This window comes from Barbatula barbatula, assembly GCF_947034865.1.
Source record: "Barbatula barbatula genome assembly, chromosome: 21".
NCBI lineage: Eukaryota > Metazoa > Chordata > Actinopteri > Cypriniformes > Nemacheilidae > Barbatula > Barbatula barbatula.
The window spans coordinates 3,622,248-3,645,887 of NC_136784.1; the positions used below are offsets into that span (position 1 = coordinate 3,622,248).

A 23,640-nucleotide genomic window follows, 5' to 3' on the forward strand; every position below is an offset into this window, starting at 1 on the left:
CACACAGACATGGGTCAGAGGGCCCCGGAAAGACGACGGGCAGATAGTTTTACTTTAGTTCAGACTGGTGCGGTTATCAAAAATAAGTTTGCCTTAACGACATCAATATACTTAAATGTTCCTAAGCGCTGACAAAATTAGCATTTTGATGATTTTCAAGCTTTCAAAACTGACAGTCTAGCAAGTGTACACAAAAAATCTAGAAATGTCATGACATCACGCTACACTTCAGCCTCTCGTCAAAGTTCTTGTCCAATCAAATTCGCTTTAGAATCCAAAGAGTCCTGCCCCTTTACTAGCAGAGCTGCTGAAGCGGTGCATCATATCTGCCCCTTGTTCGCACCTACATGGTTAATGACGCATAGTGCACTAGATGGGGGATGATCCAGACATTGTTAAAAACACATGAAATACTTCATTTTGCATCAGTGTCACACGAGCGGTTGCATGTGAGTGTCCTCCTGTTCAGATACACGATAGCATAGAGCTGATCATATCGGTCGATCATGCATGCAAGTCTGCTGAGAAAACCAGACAAATCTGATCTGTTTAAAGGTGCCGTTCCCTGTGATGCCAATTTTCAAACTTTAGTTAGTGTGTAATGTTGCTGTTAGAGCATAAATAATGTCATAATTTTATGAAGCTCAAAGTTCAATGCCAAGCAAGATATCGTCTTTAACAGAATTCGCTTTTCAAGGACTTCGAAAGCTGGAATCGGTCTACAGCACTTTACCTCCCGGGTAAATTATGTCACTATTCCGAGTTTTTGAATAGCCTCCGCCCAAAGGAATACGTAGAGAAAAGGGGCGAGGCCTTCCTTAGAGAAGAGGAAGAGCAGCTGGGGTAGTGTTTGGTTATCAGAGATTGTAAACATTTAACGGAGCTACATGTTTAACAACGTTCACTTTCATTACAGTACAGCTGGTAATAAGAATTCAGCTGCACATATTCTAAGATAACCAACGGTCGAATAACAGCTTCATTGACTTTAACATGTTGTACAAGCTGTAATACACTGATATTGTGTGTGTGTGCTCATACCTCTAAAACTCGTGTCCGATCTCAACGATCCGCATGTTTTTAACCAATGAAGTGAAGTTGACGCCAAACAGCCAAAGAATGGCACATTTGAAGTCTTCATAGAATGTTGAGGCTCTATGGAAGAGATCGGACATTGCAGCCTTTAGAAGGGAAGGAGAAGACAAACGCCAGGGTCATTCACCAACGTTAATATAATAACAAGCTTCAAATGACACATCACTGGTATCACTGATCATAATCTTTTCAACAGACTTTTACAACACTGTGGCTATCACGCTATGCAACCATTCGATATGCCTCAGGCTCTCTGCATTCATAATAATTGAAACATGATAGAGCCTGATATCGAAAAACCACATTGTTGTTAAACACGAACTGTGACTTTCTGATCAGTGCTGAGGTGCCAATGTTCTTTGGATTTGTTTTTCCTGTACCACTTCCATCCTTGTGGCCACACCCCTACTGTAAAAACCGGTTATGACTTGAAATCTGAAGCAACGACAGCGAAATTTCCACAGACATCATCCTGACACATACAAGGTAACTAACTCCTCCATAAAATAAGTTCTGTCCTGAAAGGTAGTTTACACGTATAAATAATTGTTGTGTCTGTAAACTGTAAAACCCAACTGGGTAACCTGGAAAAAGAAAGTGAAAGCATGCAAACAGATTGCCGCCAAAAAACAAGTGAGATTTGAATACTGTGGTATATTGTAGGGGTGAAACGGGCACAAACTAGCACAGGATTCATTGTAACATGGATGTTTGACATACTTCATAGATAGAATAATGTTGTGCTATTTACGAGTTCAAACTGAATCTTTCTCTTTGTCACAAAAAACCCACCCAAAGGGTATCATGCAATGTTTGTACTTCTTTCACTTTTGTTGTAATTGTAAAGAAATATTTTTTTTAAGTGTTCAATTGCATGTTGCTTCTGTAAAAATATGATAAATAAAGCTCAAATATTTTTTGACTGAAACCAAAAAGCATTAGGTTGTGCCCCGTTCACCCCCACAAATCTGAATCTAGCAAACTTACACAAGAGTTAAACGGGTCATATTTAAGGGTATGTTTCTTTTATTGTGCTTTTGTGGGGCACTATAACAGGTGTTCACTCTCGGTTTTTGATAAAAAAACACCTTTATTCTTCACTGCTGTTACTCTTCTCACCAAATGGTTGGATTTCTCCAGTTTCTACTGTATAAAGTCCTCCTTACGATACGCTCTGATTGGTCAATCTGTTGTTATTGGTCACCTTTCCACACCTTACCACATCCGCGAGTTTCGTCTTCACAGTCTGTTGTGATTGGTCAAACGCTCAATGTCCCTTCTTTCCATACCTTGAGCTTTAGCTCTTGAACTAGAAGTGTTTTTAGAGATGTCCCCAGTGAGTCAGATGGTGGAAGTCTATAGAGACCAAAATCCTACATTTGTAATGACATCATACAATCTCTACAGACAGCAATGGCGGACCCCATGCTTCTAACTCTGGAGTGTATCTTAGCTAATAGGGCAAGTGTTTGCCTGTTTTCAACGTGTGGAGAATCTAAAACCACTTGTTTGGAAGAGACTACATTCTTAAAAAAGGATTTTCCGATTCAACTTAAATCAAATTATGTTGCTTTGAATGATATTTTTTTCCCTCATGAGCTTAATGACAATCGAAGATGATGGAAGAAGGAAGGTGAGGATCCCACTTGAATCACGAAGAGCAAACAGATGTTGTTGCTTCACAGTGTTTAATAAACACAAGAAACGTTCAAATTCTTTTGTGTATTATCCGTTTGTGATGGTCATTTTTCTGACATATAATAAAACAAACTTACTGGTCCCAATAGCCTTTCAGTTGAACTATATCTTTGATCAAATTTCTGTGTGCTGAAACACTGCTGAGAATTGCGTATTAATGCTCTTTTAATGCTATTTTGTCTTTTCCTAGGCAGACAATGTATGCAGTTGTTACCTTGCAAGATTCAAACGAATTTGTGGTGGCAGCATCAAATTGGTTGACCCTAGACAAGACACAATGTCACTGGCCCTCGTTCAGATCACCAGAGAAAATTAGTGAAGCTGTCAAAAACAGACTTGAGCCTTTAACAGCAGGAATACCATGGGATGTATTAAAGATTCACTGTCATGAAGAATGTGGTAACATTACTATTCCAACCTTTTTTAACATGAAGTGATATTACTTTTAAAATCGTAGTAATGTATGATGCATTCAGTGTGATATTGTTGAATACAGACCGCAGGAAGTCTGATCCAGCAAATTCATGCAGAACACATTTGAAAGTATAAAATATCTTCTACCCAATAGCCCCCCAAGCATAACATATTTTACCACAACAGTGCTAATTTATTGATTATCTAAAATTAATATTATAATAAATATACACACGATAAATCTGCCAGGGCCCCTGCATGGACAAGTGCTCAATAGGCCCATGGATTAATCCATGCCTGACAAATAGCTCTTAAGTAATGGTGACCTATATTTTAGTCGATACAGTGGCAAAACCAAAGCTGAATGACCAACACACAACATAACATCTGAAGTTACATCATTTCAATTTGTCATTCATAATTAAAAACTTAATGTATTCAAAATGTAATATTAAAGTAATTTGTCTAATCCTTTTTTCTAAACGAATACAGAGGAATTGTTGTGTTTTCAAAAAGAGCTCAAATAATAAAGTATTTTTGTTATCATAGACACTTTGGAACTGGCTCAGAAAGAAACACTAAGAATGAAAAGGTAAGTATGTACAAATATATTTTGGAGATTTAACCTATTAAAAGTTATATAATTTTATTTAGTTTTTTGGTCAAATAAATATCTATTCCATTGCATCTTAGGGTCATTGAAATCCTAAAAAAACAAAACCCTGAAAACCCACAAGAAATGTTCAAAACTCCACCATTAGACCCATCTACATCAACGTCTGCATTCAGAATGCCAACTAATGGTGAGTCCAGTTATTTTTTACATATATGAGAATTGCCTTTTTTCTTTCCTTTGTAAACTTAATTTATTTTTACATAATAGACAAGGATGAGATCCTCCAAATGCTGAAAGAAATCAAGAGCAAGGTTAATAAAAACTCCACCATGTTACACAAACTATTGAAAGAAAAGGTTTCTGACGCAGCCCCCGGCAGCAAAAGCACGCACTCGAAAGATATTCCATCAAACCTAAATCTGCCTCTTGCAAGCCATGAAGATTTGGAGAAGACTGAACAGGAGCTCAAAAAAGCAGTACAGCGCAAGAAATATGTGAGTCCACACTGCACATAAAGTGTCAATGTTTTGCTGGTTATGTCATGTTTGGGCCTCTAGAGGTCCTCATGCTGCTATCATGTCCTGCTTATTCAATTTGTAATAAGTGTTATTAGGTTCACACGTGTCTCATTCAGATGTATGTATTTAAGTCACTCTGTCTCTTAGCCTCTTTGCTTGGTGTTTAGTTGTTCTGAAGCCAGTTGCCCAAGTAAGGGATCTATAACCAGGAGATAGTTCATTTCCTCTGCTGAATGTCTTTGGAAATATTTTTTGTGGACTGGTTTTGTTTTTTGAAGTTTACCTTTTGATGATTTTTGCTCCAACTGTGGATTTCTGTCGCTTGTACTTCTATTAAAACTATTCTGCATCTCATCTTCCTCTGAGTGCGTCTTACTATTGGGTTCACCATCTCCAGTGTCGCAAGCATTGAGACTCTGACTTCCTGCCCAGTTCTAATCCCGGCTCTGACATAAAGAAAATATAATGCATTTTGTGAAGCATAATGTACTGTTTCACTCTAAGACCTTTTCCATGTTCATGCGTTTTCCATTAAAAATGCATCTTTTTCTCTCCGTTTTGGCCTTCCGTCCACACTGAGACAACATTTTTGTCAATACAAATGGAGCTTACTGTACAGAGGATGACGTATTTTTCATCATGTGACGCAGTTGTCTTTGCTGCTCTCCTTTTGATAGCGTTAATGCAAATATATGTATTTTAGGAGCATTGTATCCTTTTGTGTGAAGGATAGTTTCACTATCAGAGTTGCATCTTTATAGTCTTGTGTATCGAATCAACATATCTATAAATCGCTCTGTGTCTTTTAAAAAAACGCTGTGCCTTTGCTCCACATTGCCGCAATGTAATAACCCAGAAAGTAAATGAACGTCTGACAGAAACGACATCGGTTGAAGTGTCTCACGTTTCACTCATGAGCAGCACAACTCTTCCAAAGGGCCTCAATATGACTTATACTTTAAAATTATAGTAAATGGCCATTTTTATTGGGTAAATATTTTTGTTTTTGTGAGTGACACAGGGGCATATGAATATTGTTCAATAGAGTGGGAGGTCTCAAACATTCGGAGAACCCCTGCTCTAAATGGGTTTATTACTAGCTAACTGTCCTTATTATTACACAATGATATAATAAACTATTACTCATTGGAAATGTGTAAACCTAATAATAAATAAGTGTAATTTTGTTTACTTCACAGGTCAAATACCTGTCAGGACTTGGAGGGTTTGGGCCGAAGGCTGTGATTAAGATTATGATGCAAAAAGTCCTAACAGATGATTTGGCTAAAGAGTTTAACTGGCAGGGGAGAGGGGAAAAAAGACCCTTCTCTCGTCTTGGTTTAGTAGATATAATCAAAGGTAATGCATCAGCTGTAGAAACACCACCCAAATTGTAAGAATGCTTGGTCTTTTGTCTGCATTTGAGATCACTTGTCATTCAGTACATTCAATGGTGACTTTACTGTTTCAGAAGCTGCATCCAAGAAAAAAGTTACGGAGAAGGAATGTGAAACTGAAATAAAGAAGCATTTGAGCTACACAGCTGATCGATTGTGTCGGAAGAAACCAAGAGATATGGGTGAGTGAGAACTATACTTGTGTATACTTCAAATTCAAAGACAGTCAACTGTCGTAAATGAAGTGACTTGTAAACATAAACTGTTAATGATCATTCAATACTTTATATATAAATCCTCTATAGGTCCTGGACCAGTGAAACTAGATGAGTTTGCTTTACTCAACGACCTAGGGTTCTAGCCCAGACATGCATCATTTGCTTACATTATGGCTTTTTCTAGCACAACAGCTTAATGCCTCACACTTACTCTAATCATTTTCGGACGAGAAAATGAAAGAAATGTCAACAGAAAATGAGGGCTGAAATTGCTCTGTTTGCTGTTTTATTATTCTTTTAAAACAGGTGACCAAAAAAATATTGAGATGCTTAAAAATAAAGAAAAAATATGCAAACTGTAAAAAGCTTTACTGTCTGATGTACTTTTACCATTTCATGACTAGCAACAACAATGCTTTTGATGACTCACTCTTACATATTGTAGAACTGCAATCAAGCTTAAATTTCATTCATTCCTTATACATTCTTTCAATAAAATTACAAGAAAAATACTCAAATGTTTATTCCTGCCATATTTCCATTCAAAAATGTTTTGGGGGGTCTTGGGATAGATTTGCTCAGAGGTATCAGCAGGATATTTTGGAAAAGATGACTGCTGTGTCCAGTAGGTCAAAATCAGCAATGCCCAAATAAGAAATATAATTTACAGAACATTATTTACATAATTAATTACAGTTTGCACACATTTCTGTCAAACGATTGGACTAGGGGTCTCTAATGTTTTTCAGGGCAAGAACCCTTAGATGAGAGATGCATGGAGTAGGGAATATTTAATTTAATATCCATGTGCCTCCTTTTGTATCAACAGTCATCAGATTGAGTAGATTAGATTCAACTTTATTGTCATTGAACAAAGGTACTTGAAAAACAAAATGTAATTCTTCTTCTGTAATTTATTAACAAATGGCCATCTGGTCGCACGCCTGTCTGAACTTTCATAAACCAATATAAGTCATCAATAAATAATAATAAAACAAGCTTCATATCAAGAGCAAAAAAAAGAAGGTAAACCCAAAACGTCACAAATTTCCAGATAATTTACAGAGGTCTTGAAAATACTTAGAAAAGTAAAGATAACAAAAAAGAAATAGAGATAAATCTTTGAAGTACTTCCCCTAAATCCCCATATTTGCTCTACTTTGGGAGAGTTAATCTATGTCGCCGCACTTTGAGGCTGGCAAACCTGTCAATGACCCTTTGGGGTTCAATTATTTCAAGCATCTCCTTCTCAATAGACATCACAGCTATAGGTGCTGGAGTCTGCTTTGGCCTGTGGTCCTCCTGAGCCATGTATGGAGCCGACGCAAGGCACTAAAAGACGCATAACAGCTTTCAGTGAAGGGAACATTTATGAATCTTGGAGTTTGTACACTGCTATCATGTCCTGAACTGTACCAGCCTCACTCTTGTGCTTCAGAAAGTGTTTTGCAACTATCCCTTCCTCTGACACTCTGGTCCAAACGCCATGTTTCCATGACGACCGACCAGAAAAAGACGCACGTGACGTCGTGTTTACATGACTCCCGGTTGTTAAAATGCGAATCAAATTAACGATAAACTTTAACAACAGAGACACAGGTCCGCACTACACAGGTCCACAGTTTATTTGTCGCGCTGCTGTGTTTGTTTCACGCTCTTGCAGATAATAAACAGAACTGCATGCGTCTTGCGGAAGAACATTGTAACCGGCGCTACTTCTTTCCGTTTATGACTATAGACGAGTCACCCAGGTCCTGTGCTACTCCTCAGAGGCGGCGACCCGCGACTAAAAATAGTCCGAAAATAAACACTTATGGGATGACCATAGTGATTCAGGATACTGACTCCAGTACTCACCGATATGGTTTCGGAATCGGAACAACTCTAGGTAAAAGGAAAGAAGTGTGAGACACAGCTATGGAGCAACTTAGTTGATTCACAACACTATATAACGGGTTCTCACTCCGCGTGTGTCTCGTGCTGAATGACGGTCGTGCTGAGCGATGCAGGTACAGAGGAGAAGTAGAAGAGAAGAGGATGACATTTGCTAAGCGGGGATATTTCATTTTCATCCTTAACAAATACATTTTAAACCACAAACTACGGAGTATGTTTTGGACATTTTTTAACATTATAAAAGACGAATTTATTTTTAGAATAACAGCACCCCTAAAAAGGGGCTAGCATCGTCCATGCATAACAGTACAGAGTTACGGTAAACAAAAAGACAATGAACAGGTTCCAGCCTGTTCAGTCCTGTGCCAGTTCCATCCTCTTGGCTACACCCCTGCGGTTAAAACTGATGTGACTTGAAATCTGAATCAATAGCAGCGTCATTTCCCACAGACATCACCCTGATCAGGTAACTCTTCCATCAAACTAGTTTTGTGCTTAAATGTAGTTTAAAAGTGTAAATAATGTCTTCTAAAAAGTAATGATGTAAAATCCATCTGATTAAAGGAAAGAAAAGCATGAAAACAGATTGCTTTGAAATAAATCCAAGTGTAATAAGAATGTGGTGTGTTGAAAATGGTGCACAAACTAGCACAGGATTCATTGTAACATGGATGTTTTACATAGTTCATAGATAGAATAATAATGTGTTATCTAGCAGTTCAAACTGAATCTTTTTGTTTTTCAATGAACGCCACCTACATGCGGAAGTTGTAACACTTTCACTTTTGCAGAAACAGAAGTGATTCTGGAAACAAACTTTAAGTGTTCAAGTGTATTAGAAACGTGTATGTGATGCTCCTGTATAATCTGATTAATCAAGCTCAAATACTTTTTTCTTAAAAAAGGATTTGTCAACTTGAATCGAATTGCTTTGCAAGTTGCTTTGAATGATTTTTCAACATAAGCTGTTGAGTTACTTGCAATTTGAGTTTCTTTATAGATTAAAAAGCTTCATGCAGGCTGGGTACCACCATAGCACAAAACTCATCTATGACTCCCAGCATGCATTGCAGTCTGTTTATTTAAGTTATTTTTTATTGTCATTACTGTATATGTCAATTTGATGAGTAAGTCTGTAAGTCATATTCTGTTCACGTTGTCTCAGTATTTATGAATTACAGTACTCTTTCCAGCTCAACAACTGCATTTGTATAAGTAGAACCGTATTTGCAAGGTCGGCCAAATGTCAAAAACAAATAACTTCATATTATTTGTAAATTCCCACTGCAATTGTTGAAAGAAAACTGTTGTTGAAGGTGGTTTGTAATAGATTGTTTAAGATTATAGTGGTATAAGATACAGACACCGTGCACTGTATGCTGTGACAACTAGTCCAAGTATAATACTGTCACCCTTTTGGGCTTTTGGAAAACGAACGAGGGCATACGTACACACACACACACATATTCGAGGGCATACGTACACACACATATTCTGTACGTATGCCCTCTCACTAATATATATATAAATATAGCTATTTTCATCCATCCAAACAAAATTTGCTCCTCAAAAAGCAGAAATGATTATTCCCTTTTAATGCTTTTAATGTTTGCACAGTAGCATTTCAATAAGCCACGCTGAAACCATTCTCCTATTGTACTTTTTCAAATTTTATCGTTCTGTTCATGTTGTAAACAGCATTTTTGTCATAATATTATGTGTTTTCCTTAATTCTGGTGCGCTGTCACCGACAGCTGAAGCACTTCGTACAACGGAGCCATGCCACAGAGCTATGAGCTCTCTATCTATACTGGACGCATCAAAGCAACTGTTTCAAATCATGTTTAAATAGTTTTTAATAAATAAAAAAGTTTAAATAAAACGCTTTGCATAAGCGTGTGATCATATAATATAACACTAGCAAAATGCTGACAGAAAAAACGGATGCTACATTAATTGCCTCTTTTTAATTTTTAAAGCATTAAATCTGAAAAACTGCATGCGTTAACGTGTTGTTTTTGACAGCACTAATAAATCAATATCATATGATTTCTGGTAAGGTAATATGGAGGGCATCTATGAACGCTGGTTTTACTTCCTACCCTGCCCTCACTTTTTGTTTTGACAGGGAACTCAAATATGGATCTAAATTCTTGGAGGAATGATCTGCTAATGGCTAAAGAAACAATCAATTTCATTACTTGGAATGTTAATGGCCTTAAAGAACATAGAGAGCTGAAATTGACAGAACTACGTAACAATGATGTGGTTTTCTTACAAGAGACACACATTGGGGAAGAATATGACCATATCATAAACCTTATAGAAGATGAGTGGCATATTTACTTTACAAAGTATACCCCATCCCAAAAAGGAACAGCTATACTTGTTAGGAAAACATTAGACTTTGAATGCATCAGTGTTGAAAAGGATAACTGTGGAGGTTATGTTGTGTTAAAATGTAAACTGAAGGATCAGCTCTACACACTTGTTAGTGTTTATAACCACCAAACTGACACAGAAACCCTTGATAAGCTTTCAAGGTACCTGCAGTCGATGACAACGGGGTTGCTTGTGATTGGTGGAGATTTCAACACTGTTCTCAACAACTTTATTGACAAGAGCTGTAATGACAACAAAGTGACTCCTAACCGAGCACATGGTAAACTGCTTTCCTGTGTGAAAAAGTTTATGAAATCTCTTCAGCTGGCCGACATCTGGAGAAGAAAACATCCTGTAAAGCAGAATTATACATTCCAACGAGGCAGCATTTCCTCAAGACTGGATTATTTCTTTATTCCAGAAGAATGTTTGTGGCGTGTCATTAGTTGTGACATCAGAGATTTAGAGAGACCGGACCATCGACCTTTGTTCTTGAAGATCAACAACATCTCCACAAACTCTTCACAGAAGAATGTCCAAATACAATCACTCTCAGACCTGCTCAGTCATAAAAATAGTTTAGGGATAGAGATGACGGCTTCATCATCGGTTCAAGACAGTGAACTCAGCGAGGTTGACATTGTCTCAGCTGTACATTCCCTTCAAGTGTCAGACACACCAAGACCAGACGGCATTCCAGCTTCCTTCTATAAAGAGAACATTCAAGTTGTGATTCCATACGTGAAGATGCTCTATAACAGGATCCTCAGTGGTACATTTAACTGCTCAGAGAGACGTTTTAATGAATCTGTGAGAAGTCCACATGACAACAGTCAACACTTTTTTAACGTTGACTACATCATCATTGCAACTATTCTAGCAAGACGCCTAGAAGACGATCTGGAGTCTAAGTCAGAGGGACGGATACCAAAAGAATCAAATGCTGTCCTGATCACTGCGAAAACACTTCACACTGAGACAGTGCTGGGTTATGTTAGGGAAGAGTTGAACAGGCAGAGACAGTCAAATCCAAGTTTGTTTCAGGACTTCCTTCCTGCGGATAACCTTCTTGGAATTGCAGAGGACACGTCTGTGCCATGTCAGGGCTGTCCTTTGACTCCAGTACTCATAACATTAGCACTAAAATGCTACGCCTCACGGCTGTTTCTGGATTTAGAAAAGCATGTGTTGATTTTCAAACTAAGTGTGATAGTTTGCTTTCTGCCTGAGGACCAGGATAGGGTACATGCTATTGTACTAAACAGAACTGATGAAGAATGTGAGATTGTGATGTTACACAGAGGAAATGATGATAGACAGACGGATGGAGCAGAAAGTTATGACGTCATAAATTTCTCTTCTTTGCCAACAGCTACATGCGAAATGTAATAAATCATTCCTTTTGAAAGGTTTCACTAATGTTGCCACATTAATTTAGTCCTTTTGGCTATTATCAGTACAGAAAGGTCTTATGTAAACCCCATTGCATTGGAAGGCCTATGTGAAGCTTTTTTATAGTTTCTATAACTGTAACTGTAACTGGGTTTAAATATCTAATTATTCCGTCTTTGTTTTCCACTAGGTCAGCTATGTATGCTGTTGTTACCTTGCGAGATACAGATGAGGTGATGGTAATACCATCAAAATGGTTAAACACAGGCAAGACAAAATGCCACTGGCCCCCATTCAGATCAGCAGAGAAGATAAAGGAAGCTATAGAAAACAGACATGAGCCTTCCACAGAAGAAAAACCATGGGACACGTTAAATATAATCTTCCATGCCGAAGATGGTAACAGTCTGTTTTTTTTTATTGTATTTTCATGTTTCAGAATTCCAAATTTTTTTTTATGTCTTTCTGCAGACACTTTTGAGAAGGCTATAAAGAAACAAGAGGAACTTGAAAAAGCACAGAAAAATAGGTAAACATTTACTTAACAGGCACCAGTTTCATCAAGATCATTGTGAGGTTAAAGGGAAGTTTGAAACAACTATTGTATTGGCTTGTATAACCACTTCTCAACATAATAAACAGTTTGATTCGTTAAAGGGGTCTGTCAGGGATTTGGACAGAACCCAAGCACAGGCAGACGGGAGATAAAAACAAAACTTTATTTAAACAAAAGACCCACGATGGGGAAAACATGAACAAAAACAAGACAAGAATGTAAACTAAAACTTCCCACAAGGGGGACAAAACAAACAAGTCCTTTGAATAATAAATCAACAAAATCCACAAACTTAGAACAGGAACAAGGAAATCCACACACATAGAACAGGAACAAGAAAATCCACAAACAGGAATAATCAAACAAGGTGCGTTACTTTGAACAGGGATAATAATGACAATGAACCAACAAGGGACAGAGGAAAACTGGGACTAGATAAAGAGAAACACTTACAAGGACTGATCACACAGGGAGAGTGGCGGCAGGTGACATGAATGAAACTCTAAAAGAAAGCTAATAGGAGGATTGCACGAGGCAGGTGATGGGAATGAAACACTAAGGGAAAGATGGACCAGGGACGGTGACAAGGCTAAACACTAATGTGCCACTAACAGGGAAACAAGGGGGGCGGGGCTAAAGGATGCGACACCGGAGAGAGAGCATGGCGTGACAAACCAAAACAATGCTCTTTCTCCACACAAATCACATGGGACTGACATGATCCTGCCACAAGACTCGAAAACCAAGACAATGAGAGGCAGGATCATGATAGGGTCATTTGACACGGCTAAAATTAATATTATCATTTGTTTTAGATGTAATGCAATGTGTATTCACGGTTTAAGGTATTTTCCACATAATGTGCATGTTTGTTGCTCCTCTTTGCACTGCCTCTCAGAAATGCAAAGATTTTTGCAAAGCTCATAGCTCTGAAAAGCGAGGTGTGCTTTGATTGGCCAGTTAACCAGTGTGTAGTGATTGGGCGAATACTGCAAGCGTGTAAATTATATAACTGTATGTATTTTATTTACAATATATATGTATGTATTTTAGGCCCTATACCTCTCTTGAAAACAAAACAGCAATAAATCCATGTACACTGCTGACACCACAATCCTCTTGCGCCTTTGGTGAGATATAATTTCTTTGTAAGAATCAGTTAAATTTGGTTAAAGTTTAAACATTTTATTGTTTGAAAATAGTAAAGCTCTCCTGGCTTGTTAAAAGGGTAGGGTGACTTATCAATCATCAATTCATCAAAACTGTTAAATAACAATAATAAAATGGGGATTCAATCCCCTTAAGACTCCCACCCACTTCAGAGTGAATTAAAAATGAGTTAAACCAATCTGTTTAATCCATTTCACACTTCCCATGTTTCTTTACATGTTACATGTTACATCACAGTCACTAGTCAAGGTAAATAACTTTCATAAAATGTATAATTTATGTTTGCTAGCTTCTGTTACAATTTGTCATTTAGGAAACAATTTATTATTATTTTATACTATACTATTGTATACTACTTTATACTGTATACTATTTATAATTCTTTGACAGGTGTTAAAAGAAAACGTGATGATGAGTCACAGTTACTGCTGATCAAAGGCAAGTCAATTCTGAATTTAACACATTTAAAGTTGAAATGGGCAAAACCAATTATTGAGCAAGTACATGAAAGAACGGTGTTTAGAACTGTGTCACTACTCTTGCTGGATTCACCACGAAAAGCTTGTAATCATTGTTGGTAATTTTCACTGTCGGGCCGACTTTTACTGATATACTTATTTTGTGTCTGTCGTCTATGCGTCATTTCGTCACATTCATGAACAGAATGAAGAGGATCCGCGCGTGGATGCTGCAGGTGATAGTGGCAGCATTGTACAAAGACATGTCTTCTCAGAAACCTTTAGAAATTGTGGTAGAGAAATTACCCCACATCTGTATTTCATGTGACGCACTCGCACGTGATAATTAAGAGACTTATTTCCATGATAGCAAGGCTTTGCATATAGTCGATGTATATATAGTTGTGTGGTGTAGAATGATATATGACCGTAGTTGTCGGCATTTGAGACCCGCGGTTACGGGAGTTTCCATGAAAAATATCAAAAACGACTCCCAATTTGGGTCTGTTTATGTTATTATAATATGTTATTATTTGTTTCTTGTTATATAATCTGCATTGTTATCTTTTAAGTTTATAATGCACTACTGATGTAGAGTAAAGATTCCCAACGGTTTACTGTCACAGTGATACGACTCAAAACATCAGACTCATCCGCGCAGTTGAGCAGTGCCGAATCACAACTCGCATAAAGAAATGACCTCCGCACATCACTTGCAGTAGCAATTACAAATTGATATGGTCGACAAAGAAGCCAATCTTCCGGACTGCTGCTTTTAGTAACATGATTGAATATGACAAAAATAAAAACTTAACTTGAATCAACAATTTACAAACTATTTTTTCAAGTACGGGCGGTTTCCTGGAAATGGATTAGATTAAGCCAGGACTAAGAATTATTTACATTAGAACATTTAGGTTATTTTGGTTGTACACATGTGCCTTACGAAACAACAACATTATTTGTGTGCATTTTGAGACAAAATGGAAAGTATTGTAAGCGCAAGCTATTTCCAGTTAGATTTATTTCATTATTTATTTCAGTCTAGGACTCATTTTAAGACTTGTCCATGAAACCACTCCTTAAACTTTCTAAATTCATGTTGGTGCTGATTCTTGTACAATAAGTTAACTGAACCTGAGCGTCTTAAACCACCATGTATAATGTTATAAATTATCTGTATTGTTGTTTATTAATCTTTTCTATTATACATCTTCACCTCAGGGAACACAGATATGGTCCCATGGAAGAAAGCAAAGCTGATCATGGAAAGAATGAAATTAAAAGTTCAGGCCACCCAGGGCACAGACAACACGTTTACTACAATGAAAACTCACATTCTGTAAGTGTTAAAAATATTTATGATTCTTTTGCAATTTTGACAGAAGTTTTCTAATATTGGCGTCTGTCATGATGTACAGAGATGCCATTTCAAAGATGGATAAAGACAGAAAGAAAGCAACCATTGGCATTTTTGGAAGGACAGGAGAAGGGAAAAGCTCTTTATTAAACGCAGTTCTGGGAGAACAGTTTTTACTGCCATCCGGTGGTTTCGGTGCATGTACAGCTGTTATAATTCAGGTGGAGGCAAACCTGACTGACTCGAACTACACAGCAGAGATTGAATTCATTTCTAAAGAGGTTTGCTCATTAAAATACTGTATGATATAAGATATACCTACACAAAACAGACTGAAATAATGGATTTATGATGTGTGCTATTGCAGGAATGGGAAAATGAGATTGCTTCACCAGATAAAGGTGAGGATAACCAGTTAACAGAAATTGTCAAAGAGAGGATCACTGCCCTGTATGGAGCTGATGCTAAGAATAAAACATTAGAGGAGCTCAAGAGAGATGACAAATATACTGAAATTGACAATGTGTTGACCTCTGGAAAGAAGAAAATATCAAGCAATAACGTAAGTTACAAAGGTGAAATATTTCTTTTTTAAAATTGAAAATATAATTAATGTAAATAAAGAAAAGAACCGTGTACACCCCAGTGCAAAATCACTTCATTTTCATGATTCACCTAAATATAGGTTGTTTGCTAAAAGTACATTTTAAGAGATACGGTTGCGTTTTTCACATCAAGAGCTTTACTCTTTGAAAACCACGCACCCTCAAAAATCCAAGAATCGAACTGAAATGAGATGGTCTAGCCTCGCAGAGGATTTCCTAAAAATGATATTTTATTTGAGAGAATATGACATGTTTATGTAGATTTAAACAGCCCAACAGTATATTAAATTAACCAACCTTAGAAATTTAAAACACAATAATGCATCAATGATGTTAACTAACAACATCACATATGAAAACATTGAAATGGACCGTTTTGTGAATTATGTACTTTTATTTAACTAATTTTATAGTTTTGAATGATTATTTAAAAATTTCAAGCCGTTACAGGCAGGCAATGAATCTCGGGATAGCATAAGCTGTGAAAGATACATTCGTTCTATCCTTTAAAAACTGCTGAAATAAGGTTGCATTTTGGGGCTGCATTTGAAGCAACCTTTGAATCGGGACAGCCTTACCAGCCTTCAGTCGCACTGCTAACGCAATCGGCCTTCAAAGAACACATCCCCCGAATTGGGACACAGCCTATATATGTAAAATAAATAACTTCCTATAAGCATTTTGTGCCTTATCAGACCCACAGTTCTGCAAACAAGCTATTAAAGTTGAACAGTTGGGTATTTATTCAAATGTAAATTTAACTTCTAAATCTATTTATTTTCCTTTTTTTAACAGCCTTCTGAGTTTGTCAGTTGTGTTAGTCAGTACGTAGAACATAATTTAGCAAATTCCGGTGGTTGTTTCTGGCCGCTTGTGAAGGGTGTGACGATCAAGATCCCAAACTGCCATGATCTCTTGGAGCACATTGTCCTTGTTGATATTCCTGGGACTGGAGACTGCGACAAGATCAGAGATGACCTCTGGAAAACTGTAAACTTTTACAATATATTTTTGAAAAACATTTTTAATTGCAAAGTTAATGAGGTAAAGATAATGATCTTTACTCTGTTTATATGTATATTTTAGAAAATAAGAGAGTGCTCTGCTGTGTGGATTGTAAGTGACATCAAGCGAGCGGTTACAAACAGCGACCCTTGGGGAATATTAGAGCACTGCATTGAAGACTTGGGACCTGGAGGAGAATGCAAACACATAAACTTCATCTGTACTAAAACTGATAACATCAAACCAGCAGAATACCTCAGGTTACAATAAGTCATTGTCATTAAACTGCACCTTTGCACATTAAACTAAAATTACTATAAAACATTGACTTCTGTATTTACTCTTCATTTCTATTCAGATCTATAAAACTTACCGAGGCACAGATTCCAGGATATGGTTTGGTTAATGTGAAAACTGTAGCTTGTTGTATTATTTACTTCATTGATAGACTTCCTTAAGAAGTCAACATTTAATGTGTAGTTTTAAATATCAGCTGTCATTGACTGTTTAATATAACGCTATACATTATTGTTTGTTTATGTATTGGTTTTGATTCTCAGTCTGACCAAGATTGTTCATTAACAATTATTTTACTGCACTCGTGACAGAATAAGAAAATCAAATGGTGTTTAGTAAATTAATGTACTGAGTGCAAAATGTATTAGCTATTTACTGAATAACATACAAATATTTGTATTATACTGAAATTTCATTCACATGTTTTTCTACAATCTCTAATGTAATCTTTGTGTAGGATACAAAAACAAAGTGCATACTGCACAGAAATGACCTTGCAAAGAAAGCAATAAAACATAAATTGGAAAATTCTAAAAGTGAGGTATGTATATCATAACTGCATGGTGATCTATGGTTACTTGTTGTTGTTGGAAACTTGAAAAGAAAATTCAGGCTTGTCATTTAAAGTTAGACTTTGACGGAAGAGTTTTTGAGTGTGTTGTCGGCGGTGTTTGTGATGTTTTATTTTTAATTTGCAGGAATCAAAGGAACGATTCATCATTGATGTTTTCACTGTGAGCTCCACAGCTTATTTTGAGGAAGATTCATACCTAAAACCTTCTGAAACAGGTACTTTACCTTTGATGCAGAGAAAGTGTGCTGTTGAATTATTCTCATTATTAAAATAAAGAAATAAATTTTTTCAATGATCTTGTAGAGATCCCAAAACTAAAGGATATCCTTATAAACCTTAACAAGAGCATCAACCAAAAACTCAACAGAGATTATATCAATGACGCAAAAGGAGTTTTGTCCTTGATCGAAAGTGTCCAACTGGATAAAGATAAAAACATGGTATGAATCAGAATCATGAATGCGATCAAATGTGTTAAGAACTAATTTACATCAATTCTGTGATTAACATTTTGTATTATTGTGTGTTTTAATAAGACTAAAGTTGTAAAGGATCTGCGGGAGAACATAGAGAAGGAACTGAGGGTGTTGGATGGTCATTTTGGGGCACTTTATCAGAACCTGAGCCGATGTCTCTCAAAGGGTGTCGAAGAATCAGTGATATTGAGTGTTAAGACCACACAGGACATGTTATTATCTGTAAGTGGAGTTTGCTTGTGAAAGTTGTGCATACTAAAGGTTTAAATTGAACCTTGTCTGTCACTGGGTGGTACTCCAAGTTTCTTTTTTGTACCTTTTACAGGTATTTAAAACATAGTAATATATTGTTGTATCTTTTTGGCTACACTATTGTACCCCAAGCCATCGAAACGTTTTGTAGGCTTTCTAACTGCAGCTTTCTTTCAGGTTCGGCCAAAAAATAACAGTGGATTCCACAAAATCTTTCGGGCCATGTGTGTGAGAGGAGGATCCTACTGGCCAAAAAACTGGAACAAAACTTTAGATTTAAACAAGTGTTTGTCCAAACACATGTATCACAACATCAATGAGGAGTTTGTATTGATGTTTCCGTAAGTTCTTCTCCTTCATTTCTTATGGAAGCATCTCCCCTTAGTTAGTTAAGAAATGTCTGATGGCTGATATTCCACCAGTATCATCTCAGAAGCCGATTCACCGTTTATATCACTCCGCATTAAGCTGAGTTGGACTTATGAAACAAATTGAAACAGTTTCACATCCTAGTACAGTAGGTGGCAATATGTACCAGAGAGAGAGAGAGAGAGAGAGAGAGAGAGAGAGAGAGAGAGAGAGAGAGAGAGAGAGAGAGAGAATAAAAGACATGCGCAATCTTGTGATGAAGTGCAGGAAGTGAAAGTTCAGCAAACCTGTCAGGGATCTGGTGAGGAAGAACCCAAGTGCAGGCAGCAGTGAAAGGGTTAACGCGGATTTATTAAAACACATAACAAAGACCCATGATGGAGATATAACGATAGACACGACTATAGACACTGAAAACAAAACAAGACTCCAAATGAAAACACTTCCCACGAGGGGGCAAAAATAGACTAAGACTAAATGAAAACACGACAGACCGTCAAACAAACACGGTCAGGGCAGGGTAGGGCAGGGCAGGGCAACCACCAGAGAAACAATCAAGGTACTTATCACAATGAACAAGGTAGTTTGCACAATGAGCACAGGAAAATAGACATAAGGGCATGAAATAGGGAGACTAACAAAGGAGATAACCGTGGGCAGGTCTGGGTAATGGGACACAGGCAGGAAGCTAACAATGAAACGAGAGGGGCGTGGCCAAATACGAGACCGCAGAGTACGCATATTATGTTATGATCAACAAAAATATCTTCCTCTCCACATAAAACACGAGGCTTTGTAATGATTCTGCCACTAGGTCAAGAAAAGTAAGACAAGATGGGGCAGAACCATGACAAAACCCACAGCACTACAGCTGAGCATTGTTGAATGCCTTGAATAAGTGCAAAAGTTGACTGAGGTTTTTTTCTATATTTGTGGGATACAAAGGCCTGAAACCTATCGTCACAAGACGTGGCTGTTTTTCTGGTCACTATTAATCATGACGTTCAGTGATGAAGATAAATAAATGAATTTTGCCAGCAATGTTTTAATCAAAACCTTTTTTTTTTGGTTTATTTTTCATGGCTTTAGTGTTGATGATAATGACAAAACAGTTAAATCACTGCAAGACAAGCTTGACAAGTTCAGCATCATCCGGTCGTTCTCCCCAGCATTACCCATGCTACAGCCTATTCAATTCTTTATCAAAACACAGGTGAGTGCTGTTGACCGATGTATTTGTGCTTTATCCAAACCCCTTTAGTTGTACATCTACATCTACACATACTGTACCTCAAATTTTCTCGACACCTGTTTTTTGATGCACACTGTCAAGGAAATTACTCTAAAGAAAATACACTGAGAGAACAAATTTCTCTTTTCTCCAAGAGAAGAAAGCTTATTTGCATACAGTACATGACTGATCTGCAAAAGTTCCTAACCTGTCACCATCACAATAATCTCAACCACTATTTATACAAGAATCTCAGCAGCCAGTACAACAAGAGTTGATACAAAACAGTGATCGAATAAGATTTTCCCTTAAAACACGGATTCAAGCATTCAAAAGACTGAAGCAGAATTATGAAAAAGTGTAAGACCACTTCTATAATGGAATTTGTGGTCGGTAGTATCTGCTATAAGAATGGTGTCTGTGGGCTGTGATATAAGGGGACAAAGCAAAAGACAGAGAAAGTTTAGGCACATTTGCATTGTGTTTAAACATTATTACACTGAACCCTTTAAATAGGAAACCACACTGAAGGCGTCACTCAGCAGATACATCATAGAAAAGAAGAAGGAAATCTACTTTTCAGTCCAAACAACCATTCAGAGGCAAATGGCTCTGGGCTACAAGAGTAAACCAACATTAATATCCACATAAACACAGACACAGTTTTTTTTCTTGTCTTAATAGAGTAAAATATGAAAATGAAATTAATTTAAGACCTGAACTTTTGAAAAAATGTATGCAGTAAATTTCTTTACTATAATTACATTTTAAATGTCACTCCTCATGATATTTTCCAATTTATATGTTTTTTCTTTGTTACAGATAATTGAAGTGATGATGTCATTTTTTTCCTGGTGTTTCATCTGTTGATAAAGTTTCTTTATGTAAAAGAACATGAATGAATATACTGTAAACGTTGTTTTCTTCAGAAGCTGCAGATGAAAGGGGAGTTCGATCCATGGAGAAGATGGAGAATGTAATAATACAAACGATTGAACAGTTAAAACATCAAATGTTCAATGAGGGAAAAGTGAAAGCACTTGAGGCATTCAATGAATTGAAGGTATTTTTTATTTGCCATGAATGTGAATGATAAATGTTACAGATACTGGCTAATGAGTATGTTACATAACATTTAAATGAATAAATGTAAAGTTTTGTAAATATAAAGTGGGCCCTACCGTGCAACGTGGCGCAAGGGATTTTACTAGTTTAGCCCTGCGTAGTTTACATAGCAAATGCATTTGAGCTCATTTGTGCGTCCATGGGCGTGCTGATCTAAATAAACAGGCGCGTTGTTATTTTGAGCAACTGAAAGTAGACTGCAACATAGATGAACTCAAACCTGGTCTTAAGTCAACCGCGTTTAATTTTTTTTAATTTAAAGAGCATGTTAGTAGAAAATGCTGCTCTGGGTGGGTCTACAATGCACTTTATCTTTACTTAGAGGGAAGCAAAGTCAATTTTTAAGATTATTATTGTGGACATAAAGATAAAAATCCGGCTTGTCTTGTAGATGCGTTTTCTTTCTGGAGAACCGTCCAGTCTTTGGTCACCATGTAAATAGCGATCTGCCATGTCGGGAGCTCAGCTGGCTCTTAAAGCAACATATAAGACTTATGCCATAAAGCAGGTGAAAGTGTGATTTCAGCCTATAGAAGGCTGCTTAAGCAGCCGCGGCAGTAAAATGTGTCCAGTTAAGAGTTGTCCTACCACTTAACATTTTTTAGAGAGATTATTTTAAGGTAAAACAGTTTGAACTCGATAGCCTATCATCTCTGATTGTACTTTTTAAAGGCAAAAAACCTTTACAAATGGCATATGGCATGGTATGCCTGTCTCTGCCCCGTGCATACGGGTATAATAGGAAGATGTTGAGCACATTCATTCACCTTTTGGACTTAGGAACCTGAGAGGCATCTCCCGGTCGCTGCAGCGGACAGCAAAGCGTTTGTGGCATGAAGGACACAGCATCTCGTTCCCTCCATTAGGGAACAGAAATTACAATTGTAAACGAGATGTTCCCGCGGAGACTGGCATGCCATACCATTCACATTGTTCATTGGCCTTTTAAAAGTACAATCAGACGTGATAGATTCTCAAGGTTGAAACAATGTTGAGGGACCGACAGAAAGGGAACTCCCTAGTGTTGCTTTAAAGGGAATGAGAGATAAGACTCTGATTGGTTTACAGCACGCTACACAAAAAAAGTGCAACTGCACCGTACGCTTTAGACCATGCACTTAGATTATTAAAATAGGGCCCTATATGTACTTTCTACTGCACCTTCCTAACTATCTTGTGCACACACAGCTGAATGTAATGACAACTCTAGAATCAGAGCTGCAGAGATCAATGGAGCGCTTACTTTCACAAACCAGCAAAATCACTCTGTTGGGTAAGAAACAATTTCATTAAAGTGGAAATAAAATCTATTTTAAGAAATAATCTTTAGCACAGAGTAATTATTTTTCAGAACAAGCAAAAATGTTGAGGTGTGTTTCAGCTGAAATCCATCATTTGTTTTTTTTAGATGTCGCCAGAGAGATTCAAGAGATGGAGGAACTGTTCAACCAATAGCTGGTGGTTCTTCTTGAGAAAACAGCCCAATCGGTCCAATGACCAATCAAAACTAGTCTAATGATTTCAGTCCAAGTAGCAAAGCCGCTCTCATTCCCATTCCACAGGTTTTCATATAACCATGTACTTGTGTTTATTGACAGATAGATGACTAAATTTAGACTTGAGAGTAAACATGACTAGACTCAAATGCACTGTAAGTCACTTAAAGTCACCATGAAATCAAACAGGAAAATTCTTATCGTGTGTTTTACACAGCGTTGCAGAGATTATTATAAATGATTTATCCGTGCACACCATTATTTTTTTTAAATTATTTTTTTATTGAAAAACGTTATGCTCCTCTACCTCTCAACAATAACAATTCTTCACCACATGACGTAAGTAACAAAAAATAGGTACCACTACTTCCTGTCATTTTTCAATGGCCGGCATTTTTAGCCCACAAACCAATCAAAAGGTAAGGGCAAAATAAAGCCCCACCCCACGTTTTATCCAATTTCAGAAGCCGTTTCACTCGGACATACGTCACGATACGGGAAAGAAGTCAATCGAAACGTCCGTTTCATGGTGACTTTATGATAAAAGCATCTGTCAAATACAGTACATACATGTAAATGTAATTTATTTTGAATTAATTTACTGTATTTCATTAAATTTAACTTTTTATCAATTCACTTATCATTAATTCCATTATATTAAATTTTAGCCATATTGTCTTGACAAGTATGGTCTCCCACTGGTCTCCATCTCAAGGCTCTTTATGTAACAAGAAAATGTTTTGAAACAATTTATTTTTTAACTTGAGCATTAAGGTTTAACTCAGATAATTTAATAACAATTTTTTTTCTTTTATTCAACATATTTTGCTTTGTCTCTTGCCTTATGTTCTTCTCTTCATCTCTGTATCCGCTTTATTGTTGACGAGAACAGAGATTATATCTCTGAGTATAAAACAGTCTTAGACAAGGTTCATTTAGTGTGTGAAAGTCTTTCGGTTTTAACTTTTGCTGTCTTTATGCTGTTGTTGTTATCACTGTTTGTTGCTTGTTGTATTTAGACATATGTTTAAGGATTTATA

General features: G+C 37.0%; 2 protein-coding genes across 5 annotated transcripts; both read left to right on the forward strand.

Annotated features, from left to right (window-relative positions):
* Window positions 1–1,341: 1,341 nt before the first annotated feature.
* On the forward strand, window positions 1,342–6,458 carry LOC306910652 (uncharacterized protein). The gene is made up of 8 exons (XM_079485366.1): window positions 1,342–1,581; window positions 2,984–3,192; window positions 3,757–3,799; window positions 3,901–4,010; window positions 4,091–4,317; window positions 5,541–5,700; window positions 5,813–5,920; window positions 6,044–6,458. The coding sequence occupies exons 2-8, from the start codon at window positions 2,991–2,993 to the stop codon at window positions 6,097–6,099; spliced, it is 906 nt and encodes a 301-aa protein (XP_079341492.1). The 5' UTR covers window positions 1,342–1,581; window positions 2,984–2,990; the 3' UTR covers window positions 6,100–6,458.
* Window positions 6,459–7,717: 1,259 nt separating this feature from the next.
* On the forward strand, window positions 7,718–23,232 carry LOC306909915 (nuclear GTPase SLIP-GC-like). 4 transcript variants are annotated; one of them, XM_079484054.1, is made up of 22 exons: window positions 7,718–8,318; window positions 11,817–12,025; window positions 12,098–12,155; window positions 13,236–13,312; window positions 13,590–13,601; window positions 13,743–13,790; window positions 15,035–15,152; window positions 15,232–15,451; window positions 15,538–15,732; window positions 16,571–16,765; window positions 16,862–17,040; window positions 17,139–17,181; window positions 17,535–17,618; window positions 17,776–17,866; window positions 17,955–18,091; window positions 18,188–18,349; window positions 18,557–18,720; window positions 19,838–19,961; window positions 20,496–20,604; window positions 20,909–21,042; window positions 22,293–22,377; window positions 22,513–23,232. In XM_079484054.1, exons 2-22 carry the CDS (start codon window positions 11,824–11,826, stop codon window positions 22,557–22,559), a joined length of 2,484 nt encoding a protein of 827 aa, XP_079340180.1. In that variant the 5' UTR covers window positions 7,718–8,318; window positions 11,817–11,823; the 3' UTR covers window positions 22,560–23,232. The 4 variants fall into 4 exon arrangements, 3 of the variants coding, with proteins under 3 accessions (XP_079340180.1, XP_079340181.1, XP_079340179.1); XM_079484053.1 differs by lacking the exon at window positions 7,718–8,318 and adding an exon at window positions 10,358–11,619; XM_079484055.1 differs by lacking the exon at window positions 13,590–13,601 and having other exon boundaries at window positions 15,044–15,152.
* The last annotated feature ends 408 nt before the right edge of the window (window positions 23,233–23,640 follow it).

Excerpts from the sequence above, each read along its gene's own strand:
- LOC306909915 (XM_079484053.1), top strand. The coding sequence starts at position 10,409 with ATGACAACGGGGTTGCTTGTGATTGGTGGAGATTTCAACACTGTTCTC. Across the intron at positions 15,153-15,231 it reads ACAATGAAAACTCACATTCT|AGATGCCATTTCAAAGATGG; the intron begins GTAAGTGTTAAA and ends CATGATGTACAG. Across the intron at positions 15,452-15,537 it reads TTGAATTCATTTCTAAAGAG|GAATGGGAAAATGAGATTGC; the intron begins GTTTGCTCATTA and ends GTGCTATTGCAG.
- LOC306910652 (XM_079485366.1), top strand. The coding sequence starts at position 2,991 with ATGTATGCAGTTGTTACCTTGCAAGATTCAAACGAATTTGTGGTGGCA. Across the intron at positions 3,800-3,900 it reads GAAACACTAAGAATGAAAAG|GGTCATTGAAATCCTAAAAA; the intron begins GTAAGTATGTAC and ends ATTGCATCTTAG. Across the intron at positions 5,701-5,812 it reads TTTAGTAGATATAATCAAAG|AAGCTGCATCCAAGAAAAAA; the intron begins GTAATGCATCAG and ends TTACTGTTTCAG.